Raw genomic sequence first — 11,731 nt, forward strand, 5'->3', positions numbered from 1 at the left:
CTGGCTATCCAGTGGCAGAAGATGATGTGTCTTCTGGTGGAGGTCACCTGAGGACCTTAGTGGTTCCCTCCAGGTGGTCTACACTGACAGTGGCAGCATGCTGCATCCTGCTGGCTGTCAGGAGTGGAGGCATGGGGGTGATAGAGGTGGAGGCATGGGGGTGATAGGGGTGGAGGCAGGGGGATGATAAGGGTGGAGGCATGGGGGGTTGAGGGAGACTCATGTAATCTGATCTAGTCAGGGAATCGTCCGTTTTCTCCACGGAATTACTGCAGATCCGTTACTGGGTCTTGGGGTGTCTGAGAGCTATTCTGATTGTGGATCACTATGCTTGTGCTGTTGTGGGTAGACAAAGCTCGTGTCTCCTCTGCTACCGTGGCGATGCCGCTTTGCTGATGTGACTGAATCGGAAGTGTATCAGTTTCAAAGCTGATTGATCCAGTTAACTCCACCGACTCCTGTGTTCACCGGGTACCTCTCATAAGCAGCAGTGTTAGGTAAAGTACGGTACTGGAGAGGCGGCTTCGCCATGGAAAGCACTTGCTGCTCTTGCTGAGGACACAAATTTGGCTCATTATCACCCGTAACTCCAGCTGTGCGGATTCAACACCCTCTTGTGGCCCCTTAGGGCATGACACTCACACAATTTTTAGAAAAGTGTGTGAAATCATTATCATTGATTTGTCTTATGGAAAGCTTCATCTGCAATAAAAATTCTCATTATTTAACAAGATTATATGAGATGAAAATAATTATCCACTTTTCTTCCAAGACAGGTCTCTTTACATAGACATAGCTGTCCTGGAACTGACTATGTGGACTAGGCTGGCTTTGAACTCATAGAGTCACCCACCTTTGCCTCCTGAGTGCTGCGACTAAATGAATGTCCCACTATGCCTGGTCTTTTAAGGCTGGAATTTAGCTTATGTTTGCAGTGGGAGTTCTGGGAGAAACAAATTATTACACGAGACAGAACCAATCACACTTAGCCAGCTGCTTTTTTCTTTGACGGAGCGAACAGATTGAATAGGATTTAGCCTGTGAGTTGGATTGTTCAGGGTCATGAATTGACATTATTCACAAACCGTGGAAGTCCCGAGAGAAAGCACTATCACCTGTGCAGTGTGCCTGATTCATCTGAGGCTGAAGACCAAGTCCCAGTTTACATTTCTGTTGCTGATAGAACACTGACCAAAAGAATCCTGGGGTCTGTTTGAGCTCACAGCTTACTGTCCTACCGAGGACAGTCAGGGCAGAAACTCAAGGCAGGATCCTGGGGGCAGGAGCTGAAGCAGACCCATGGAGGAGTGCTGCTTCCTGGCTTGCCCCCCAATGGCTGACTCAGCCTGTTTTTTGTTTTGTTTTGTTTTGTTTTTTATGCCATCCAGGACCACCAGCCTAGGGGTGCAATCACCTACACCGGGCCAGGTCATCTCATTATTAACCATGAATCAAGAAAATGCCCCACAGGCTTGCCCACGGGCCAGTGTCACAGAGGCAAGTCCTCAGCTGAGGTTTCCTCTTCCCAGGTGACTCTAGTTTGTGTTGACAAAATCTAGGCAGCACAGCCAGAGCCTGGAAGTTTCCAAGTCGGTGCCATTAGAAACTCCCCACACACTTCAGCTACTTTTTAACACAACTGACAATCACCTCGGTTGGGGTCGGTGTGGCTGAAACCACAAGCAGGAACCAAAACCAGAGGTGGGGGTGGTGGCAGAGTCAGGCTCAGCTCAGAGCAATCCATCCTGGGTTTCTGGCAGTTGACAAGGGATGAGCCGTCCAGCCTCAGGTTCCCTGGCTAGCCTAAGGGTCAGGGGAGGGGACCCGGAGAGACACCATTATCCAGAGGCTTCTCTGTCGGGCTCGTCCTCCAGTGAACCTGAGAGAGAGCAGCTAACTGCACTCCAGCACACGTCAGCACTGTGCCCAGCTCACTGAGTCCACTGTGCCCACTGCTGGGCGGCACCTCCAGGTGCATTAAACACCAAACACGTGTTTCTTTGGAATCTCAGACACTGTGTTGTAGTCTCTCCCTCTGTGGGTCCAGCCATTCCCACATGACATAGCACAGACCTCACACTTCAGCCACACACTTAACCTTTCCCGTGTCACAACACAGTCTTCTTCTGCCTCATGTCTAAGCTAGACCCAGGGCCGGTGGGCAGAGCCCCGTTCATTCACACTTTTTACACCGATTTATAATCATGCCGTGGTGCTCAGAAACCTTAAAGACATTGACCTAGCTTTGGCCCTGCTGTGGTTATTTTCTCTAAAGCAGTGGCTCTCAACCTGCGGGCTGCAAACCACCAGAAAACACCTATTTCTGATGGTCTTAGGAACCCACAACCGAAGGTTTATTTTGTTGCTATTTCATAACTGTAGTTTTGCTACTGAGCAGTGTCTCAGTTCCTAAGACCACAGGAAACATGTGTGTTCTGATGGTCTCGACCCCAGGCTGAGCACCACTGCTCTAAAGCATTCCCCCAGGAAGGGCGGGAGGACGGTCATTAGGATTAGGAAAACTCAGAAAGTTACAAGGTCCACAAGGCTCCTCAAGGTTCTACACTGCTGGGGAGGAGTAGTCTGGTGACTGTAAGCGGGTTGTGCAGGGAGCTCTTGGGATGCAGCGTTCCCGAGCTGTCACCCATCCTGGAGGTGGGCTGTTGGTGATGCCGCCCGCTAACATCGCTGGTGACCCACCCGCCATGCTCCTGTAAATAACACCCCCAAACTCACTGATCCACTAAACTAGTCTTGGGTGGAATCATTCCACTGGTTTGTCATTGGTGCCCTATTTAGGGTGAATGAATAGATGTTTGCTCATCCCTCCCCAGGAGGTCACCTAACAGGCTCTGGTCCATTCCCTGTGTGGCTGGGTATACACTAAACTTTGCCGAACCCGCAGGTGGATAATTGTGTATATACTTGTGGTGAGACAGACGATCAATACGACCAATAAACAAAAACTACAACTTTAATTCTTCAGTGGTGGTGGCTGGGCCTCTGCAGCTGCTCAGTGAAACAGTTTCTTCAGGAAGAGAACGAAGAAGAAGATGGGGGCCGGGGGTCCGGCTCTGGCTCTGGCTCCGTTTCTGACGGCTGATTTACAACTTACACTTTTGTTAGTGACCGGGAAGCCCATGTAGGAAGTCACCGTGTCTCTGCATAGGTCTATGGTTATGCATTTCTTCAGTTCGATGGCTATGTCGCTGACACCTGTGGGAAAACACACGTGAGACTTCCCTGCCTGGCTTTAAATCCCACTTGGACCCACACAGACTGGTCTACAGAAGGAGGTTGACCAGCTGCATTTTCACGGGACTCACACACACACTGCTCTCTCCATCTAGCATGGGCAGTGGGCTGGGATGCTTTTCTTCAAGCACAGGGTCTTCCAATCCCTAAATTACCCCCAACCCAGGCCAATCAAGTATTGGTGCATCTTCTCAACATCAGTGAACTGAACCCTTTCTAACCCACAGTAACCCGCTAGGGCTGCGGTGTTAGCAGAGTTTTGATTGACAGCATGTCGATGGTGGTATGACATGTGTGCTGTGCTGGGCGCATTCAGTGTGGGGCTGCTTGCTTGGAGCTGTGTGGACCTGTGCTGCCGTCAGGCACGTGGTTTAGCATCATGAGGACATGAACCACTCTTTCTTGGCTTGAGTTGTCTATTGTAAGAACAGCAACAGTCACCAATGTTATCATTTGTGACTATGCTCTAGACCTTTCAAAGTGCTTTGGGTCTGTTCTCTCAGGTGTGGGGCACTACATGCTTTAAAAGGTCTCATCTGGCCATGTCTGGATACTAACAGCAACCTTTTACTGCTGTTTGAAAGCCAAGAATCTGAGTGTGGTACAAACTGCAGAATGCAGAGGTGTACGAGTCCAGGAAACCAACCCACGTGGCTCATGTGATGACCTCAGGAGGTGCTGAGCTCCCTAGAGCCATCAGGAGAAAAGTGAGAAGGTAGAGAGTGGCTATGCAAATGACCCAGCCCTCGTGGAACCCAGCTGGCTGCGCTTCAGGTTAAAATATACTATGATTACTAATTCATGTCTAACCCATCTTTTAATTAATTTAGGGTTTTGCATTGCATTTTTCTCTCTTTGGTATAAGGTCTTGCTACAGAGCCCAGGCTGGCCCAGAGCCTGGAATCTTCTTGCCTACACCTCCTGAGTTCTGGGAGTGCAGGTGTGTAATCTGCAACCACACCTGGATCCACTGGATTTTATTAAAGCATATTAAATTAACACTCATTACGTTTTATAATTCCTTTGAAGAAGGGTTAAATTTAGTCATTGCCTTTCTCCAGACTTTGAAAGTGTGTGTGTGTGTGTGTGTGTGTGTGTGTGTGTGTGTGTGTCTTGTCACAAAATCACCCTGTGCTTCGAAAAAAAAACTAATCAGATTTTTTAGGGGGTAAGGTTTCATCTGCTATGTGGAACAACATCTGAGCAGCCAGGGAGACTGGCAATAAACGCACGTACAAATTCACGAGTGTACAGGAGACGGTGAATTGGACTTATCCACTTATTCTGGAGATCCAGAACACTGCTGTGTGCTCCTCAGGACAGGAGCGGCTTTCTCAGCTCTCACAGTGAGGCACACACCCCTCACGCTTCTGAGAGAGCACTTTTCATCCGGCTCCACAGTGTCTCAGCCAAGGAAAGCACCTGTATTGATGATGCCGGAGAACTCCACGCACTTTATCTTGTCCGTCGGGCACCACTTGAGCTCTGGGCTACACTTCCTCCCCTTCACTGCGAAGCATGTGGGACACTTGAGGCCGCTGGAGCTGAATTCATTCACGTTCTTCTCCTCTAGGTCACTCATTGTAATTTCCCAGGAGACTGGGGGGTGGGTGGGGGTAGGGCAAGACAAGACAGAAAATTGGGAGGCTATTGGTCACAGGCAAGAGAAATACAGATGTCCAAAGAGCTGGTCCCCTTGGCCTGGTCCTTCCCAGTTAGCCATCCCGACCCCCCATCCTCAGCTCCGCTCTTGCAATCCTCAAGTGACACTTCCTAATTCCTCCAGGTCACACTAGAGCTAGCACAGCACTCCCAGCCTTCGAGGAGCATGCTCTCCGATGGGGAGGACACACCATCTGCAAGGAATGCTTCAGAGCGAAGGGACTGTGTCATGGAGTTCAGGGTGGGGTTGCCGTGCACGGGGGGGCGGAGGGGGTGTGGAGAAACCCTCGATGAAAAGGTGTTATTTTGAGTGGAGGCCCAGGGGAGGTTTAGTTCCAAACACTTGCAGAGGAGGATTTGGCCTTGGAATCACAGGGTGCCCTCAGAATGGCCCAAATCAACGAAGTGGAGCCTGTTTTCCCTGCATCCTCTGCCTCCGGGGATCCATAACATCCTCTCAGATGTAAGGCAACAGATCCGTGTCTCTATCTGTGTGTCCCCATGGCTGTCACTGGTTAGAGTGACGGGAGCTATGAATGGAGAGGCTAGAGGCTGCGCTAGGAAGGAGGAAGAGGAAGGAGGAAGAGGAAGGAGGAAGAGAGAGCCCGTGCTCTCCGCAGAACTGCTCCAGGCCATCTCCCTCTAACTCTCCTTGACCCTGTCACCCCAAGGGCTGAGGCACGAGGACCATGAGGAGGTGCCCACTGGAGCCCCGCATCCTCTCCTGACCTTTCTTAGGTTACCAACAGTCCTGCATCAAAACGTTTGCTTTTTGCTGTTTTGTTCCTCTAATTGGAGCTCTGGGGCAGGTGGCTGAGCCCACTGGGGCAGCTGGAGATGTAGGCTTTGCCCTGAATCTCTGCGAACAAAACTATGCTTGTCTTTTGTTTACAGGAGCGTCCTAAATTGGCTCCTTGCAAGCCCTTCCGGTGACTGTTTTTACTGTGTGGATGGATCTGTTAGTGTGAGTGCAAAGGGGTGGGTGCCTTGTGCATGGCCAGTCAGTCATCCCTTTCCCTGCCAAAGAGATGAGAACTTACAGACTCGGGGGGGGGGGATGAAAATTATGAGGTGCACATGAGCAGGCCCTGACTGTTGAATTGGTGGGCTGAGTGTTTGTGCGGTTGGCGTGGGAGGATCTGTCATTAAGGGGGAAATGAATAATCACATGATTAGGGGGGTAGAGTTAGGGTGTCTGTCTCACATGACTTGATGCCTTGACCTGACTAGAGGCAAAGGAATGAGGAGAGGACAGACACACAGACACACACACAGAAAAGCTGGGGTCAGGTGGGCTGTGTGCACTCTGATGGAGCCACAGCAACCCAGAAGCTCAACATGTTTATTATTTACAGCATGGAAGGGAGCAGCTAGCTAACCTCTGTGGGGAGAGGATGCTAACATCTGGAAGGAGGAAGCTGCGGTTGCTAGTTTTTTTTTTTTTTTTTTAACATACTGCCAATATGTTGCACTTTGCACTGGGACCAGTAGAAGGCTTTGCCATCCTTCTGAGCCTGACCTGGGTAGTAGGGGGTGGGGAAGGCTTTGCCAATTTCCCATGGGTTGGATGCATTGGTCCTTGACATGGCCATACCCATGTCAACTTCATCTGCTCTTTACACATCCACTCAAGGCTTCCTCTGCTCCTTACAAGGAGGTGGGGTGGCTCAGTGGTAGAGTGATTAGTGTATTAGTGATACATGAGGCCCTAGGTTCCACACATACATGTGCATGTAGATATAAAACTAGCTTTAAAAATAAATATGGCTCGTATCTGTGATTGCAACATGTGGGAGGAGGCAAGGGGATTTCTCTGGGATTGAGACCAGCCTGGATTACGGGAGACCCTGTCTCAACAATAACAACAACAAAACAGCACATAAATGACCATACTGCACTAACCACATGACCAGGTCTCAAAGCCGAATCCAGAACCCCTTGTTCTCCCCCGGTAGTGGGTGCCTACACAGTGCACCCAGTTCTCAGGGAAAACAGGAAAGAAGCAGGGATATTTAAACAGAAGCCTTACACCACAGCACACTTTACCTTCTCTCAACAAGACGTCACTTCTAGGAAACCAGTGAAAAGCTCTGAGAACTTAGTGAGGCGCTGGCATTGTGTTAGTCTGAGCTCACATGCCAAGGGGCTGAAATCACATTCCTAACTCTCTAGAAGGGACAAAGGATGCAGGTAGGCTCAGCTGTTCCCCCAAGCCAGGTAGTCAGGAAGGGACACTCAGGATTCTGTCCAGAGCACTGCCCAGTAGATCACACCCGATCTGCGGGCAGAAACCATGAGTCCTAGTTCATGGCAGGTGCCAGGCAGGGCACAGTGCAGGAGAAGGTGGCGCCGAAGGGGCAAGGCATTGGGATTGTGAGGACACGGCTGTTGGGAATGGCGTAGGAGTTGGAGATGGGGGATATAAGTTGGAGTGGGATAGGGAACGCAAAAGAGAACTCAGCGGGAGGGATGTGGAAAATACAGAAATGCAAGCTGGGGTGGGCTGGGGGTACAGGATGGCTCCGTCTCACCCTCACCTGTAGAGAAGGGCATGAAGGCGAGGCTACAGGCCAAGAGAAGCCTGCTCGGGGCAGCTAGGTGCATGGCCCAGGCTGTTAGGCTCCGTCTCTGTGGAGAGAGCAGGGTCAGGTGGAGTACATGTAAAGCAACCTGGCCCGGCCACCCCGGTTCACCCCTTCCTCCATGTGGGCAGCACTGGTTCCCAGTCCAAAGTCGCTTACAACTGGAAACAGGGCTTTACGCGTCCTAAACTGAGCCCATGGGCTCAGCAGCTGGGTGGGCCGTGCTGACAGCTGGGCCCTGGGGCACCTGGACTCAGAGACATGACTTAGACTTGTACTGCCTGAAGGGAACTCTGGCCCATTCTCCTCCTTTTCCCATGGCTAAACTGTAGTGGGAGGGTGGGGGTAGCTCAAGAGGTGCCCATGTCCTCTGGATGAACTAGGAAGGTTGGGTGGCTAGTGTAAAGCCAAGAACCAGTACCGGGTGTTGGGATGCCCAAGCGCAGCTCTTCCTTAAGACGGCCAAACTGCATTGCGCATGCGTGCGGAGGGCCTCCAGCTTGTCTGCCTGCTCTCATTGGTCTGTATCTTAAACTCTTCCCGCCTTCTTGGAGCCTTGGCCAATGAGATTCCAGGGCCTCAAGTTCCCAAGTGACCCAAGAAATCTTGGCAGGGGATTTCAGCAGTTCTGAGAAATAGTGAAAGCCATGGATAATTGGGGCTTCTGTTCCCTCCACCTCACTCTATCCATTAAAGATGTCTTCTTGTGGCTGGCTGCCTTCCCTACTGTCTGGAAGACCCTCTGATGAGAAGTACCTATGCACTTTTAACTGACACCATTCCTCACCCCCTCCAGTGGGCGATTCGTGGAGAGCAAGCAATTCCTCATTTCAGGGTATTTTCTAACATCAGCCTGTCTGACATTAAACATTTTGTGGGAGGTGTTTTGTGCAGGTACGTGATCGCCAGACCCTAACACTGTACCTTGGCTATGAGCATGCTGTTAGTGTGTGTTAACTGGATGACAGATGTTAGAGGTACCGGAACTCTTGCTCACCCACCGACCCCATCCTTGAAGCATTGATTTCCCATCAGTTGCAGAAAATCCAAGTAGTTTCTTGAAGCAACCATCCACAGATGAACAGATAAAGAAAAGGTGTCATATGTAGGCAATGAGACATTATTCAGCCAAAACAAAAGGGGAAGTCTTGTAGTCTGCTATGGCCTGGGGTGGCTAAAATAATGAAACTATCAGAAACTGCAGAATGTCCAGGAGTTAACCAATCACAGTGGAGAAGCAGCTTCCCTGATAGACTTCTGCTAACAGGAAGCAGTGGGGAGGAGAGTGGGGAGGGGGTGGGGAGAGCATGGGGTGTCAGATGAGGCCAAGCAGCTGGACTTCACAGGGCTTCACAGAAGGATGAGTTTGAAATGCTTCTGAAATATTCTGTGGGTGTGCAGAGGTAGGGGGTGTATGCTGAGGGGGGAGAGGAGAAAGTGAGGGGGGTCTGGCTGACTGTCAATATGTATGGCTAACTTTGGAGCCAGGTGATGACGGAAACCATGGCATTAGAGGCGGGTGGGGGTGTTGAGAAGAGAAGGGTCTAGCCCCAGGCTTTAAAGACCTTCATCATTTAATAGGAAAGACTAGCCCATAAGGAGAAGATTCAGGGACATGGAGTCATTGCCAAGGCAGGAACAAGTTCCAAAAAGCTGGAAACAGGACGAGCACTACTGAGGTCTGGTAAGGAAATGTTATTTTTTGCAGTTATTTATCAATCCAGTATTTATTATTGATCATATGTTCCAGGCTCCCTCCTAGAAGCTGACAGCGTGACATTAAAGAGCAAATCCCTGACTTCTGGGTTTGCAAAATCTAATGGGGAGGGGACCTTAAATCCACAAATGGGATGAGGAGAAGATGATGGGATGAGGCCAGAAAGCGGATGCTTTAAGCAGTTTTTAAGCAAGAGACAGAGAAGCTATCTGGAAATGTCAGGTGCTGTTCTGACCACGAAGGACTCTGCTGAGGGTCTGTGCTGAGGGTGAACAGCCAGGACAGCATGGCTTGAAGACAGGGTGCCTATGGAGAAGGTTAGGAAATAACCAGGGATGAGGGGATTTGTGGGTCTTTGACTTTTGCTGGGGCTGGAGGGGGAAGCTCTCAGATGCTCAGCGATACAGTGAGGATGGGTTACCACTGTGGTCCACAAAGAAGCCTGGGGTTTGCTGAGGCGGAGGGGATACAGTGTAGATGACTCTCTGCAGAAAGAAAACTGTAGTTACGGTGTGTGTGTGTGTGTGTGTGTGTGTGTGTGTGTGTGTGTGTGTGTGTGTGTGTAATGGCTTCTCCTTCACTCCTCTGCATATGAGTTTGGGAGTTGACTTCCTGGACCACGGAGGAGTCCCAGAATAGGATCCTGAAGTTACAGATATGAAGGCCCTTCTCAAGTAGATATGCCTTAGCAGTCAGTGCAGAGGATGATGATGAGCTGAGGTGCTTGCCTCCAGGCCTCTCTCAGGTCTCATGAGTCCCTACTGACTCCACACCTTCCCATCGCCTTCTTCATTGCCCCTGTTACTTCCTTGTTCCTGAGGCTGTAGATGACAGGGTTAAGCATGGGTGTGAGAACGGTGTAAAAGACAGATACAACATCATCTTGGCCCGGGGAGTGATAGGAAGCAGGTAGCATGTAGGTATAGACAAGGGGCCCATAGAAGAGATTGACGACTGTCAGGTGGGAAGAGCATGTGGCGAGGGCCTTCTGACGCCCCTCCACAGAACGCATCCGGAGCACAGCAGCCAGGATGAGGGCATAGGAGGTGGTGATGAAGGTAATGGGTACCAGGAGGACCACCACGCCTGTCACGAAGAGTACCTGTTCATAGGCTTCTGTGTCTGCACAGGCTAGCATCAGCAGCGAGGGCACCTCACAGAAGAAGTGGGAGATCTTCCGAGAGCCACAGTAGGGGAACTGAAGGGTCAGAGAGGTCTGAATGGAGGCGTTGAGGGATCCTCCCAGCCAGGAGGCCACAACCATGAGCAGGCACACCCGGCGGCTCATGAGAACGGGGTAGCGCAAAGGGTTGCAGATGGCCACATAGCGGTCATAAGCCATGAGGGCCAGCAGGAGGCACTCTGCAGCCCCCAGGAACATAAAGAAAAACATCTGTGCCCCACAGCCCCCGAAGGAGATGCTTGTCCAACCAAAGAGAAAGCCCACTATCATCTTGGGGACAGTGACTGACGTAAAGAAGACGTCCAGAAAAGACAGCTGGCTGAGGAGGAAGTACATGGGTGTGTGGAGTCGGGTATCCATCCAAATCAGAAGGACCATGGCCGTGTTGCCGGCCATGGCAAGGATGTAGACCAACACCACCATGCTGAACAGAAACAGGTGTAGCTGGCTGTTGTTAAAAAGGCTCGTGAGGACAAAGCCAGTGGTGGAGTAATTCCAGTGCTTGCTGCCCATCTCCTGCTGAGCTGCCCTGTGGGGAGAGAGAACCAGTTCTTCACCAGAGAGAGGGAGAAGGGTTGAGGTAAGAAGAGAACAGCCGGAGAGCCCAAGGGACCACCCAGGGAGCCGGAGGGGCAGCAGACATACTTTGTCGTTAATGCTCTTGCCAGGATTTGTAGGGTCATTATTTCATAGGGAAACCGTTATTGAAAGCATGGCCTGGAGTGAAAACAGTGTTCAGGGGGAAACACACCACTCCAGACATGTGCTGTGAAAGAAGAAAGACTACAGACTAACAGTTTAACTTCCCATCCCACAGAGAAAACAAGGATGCTTGGGGAAAAACCAGCACATCACAACATGCCCCCCTCCATTCATGAGATACGCATAGCTATTGATATTTTCAGTTCTAAGCAAACAGATATACACAGGAAACTATTTTACAGACTTATGGCCGACCCGAGGGCTAGGTCCACACATGTGTGAATTACATGGTTCGACACTCTTGTTGATATGAGGGTTCGTGTGACTCTTTTCTTACAAACGAGAGCTGTGGGTATTGCTGAAAAGGGGCATTTTGTCATCTGCCAAAGCTGCCCAGCCCCACACTTCCCTTGTGGTCCTAGCCACCAGGAAACTCACATTTGGGTTTTTGTGCTCTGATGCAGTGATTGCTTTCTATGGGTTTTAACACTAAATAGTGGTCATCTTCATACTGTTGTTTTCTGATCTTCAACAGTTTTATAAATAAGTCTTGTCTCAGTACTCAGAGCCCCTGTAACATTCTGATGCCCACTGGGCTCTGTAAATATAAACACATGGGCTCCCTTGCAA

The 11,731-nt window shown here is 50.4% G+C and overlaps 1 protein-coding gene across 1 annotated transcript; it reads right to left on the reverse strand.

Annotated features, from left to right (window-relative positions):
- Positions 1-9,883: 9,883 nt before the first annotated feature.
- LOC114686472 (olfactory receptor 2T27-like) lies at positions 9,884-10,939 on the reverse strand. The gene has a single exon (XM_028861148.1). It carries the CDS (start codon positions 10,910-10,912, stop codon positions 9,965-9,967), a length of 948 nt encoding a protein of 315 aa, XP_028716981.1. The 5' UTR covers positions 10,913-10,939; the 3' UTR covers positions 9,884-9,964.
- Positions 10,940-11,731: the final 792 nt, after the last annotated feature.

This window comes from Peromyscus leucopus, chromosome 8b (genome assembly GCF_004664715.2).
Source record: "Peromyscus leucopus breed LL Stock chromosome 8b, UCI_PerLeu_2.1, whole genome shotgun sequence".
Taxonomy (NCBI): Eukaryota; Metazoa; Chordata; class Mammalia; order Rodentia; family Cricetidae; genus Peromyscus; species Peromyscus leucopus.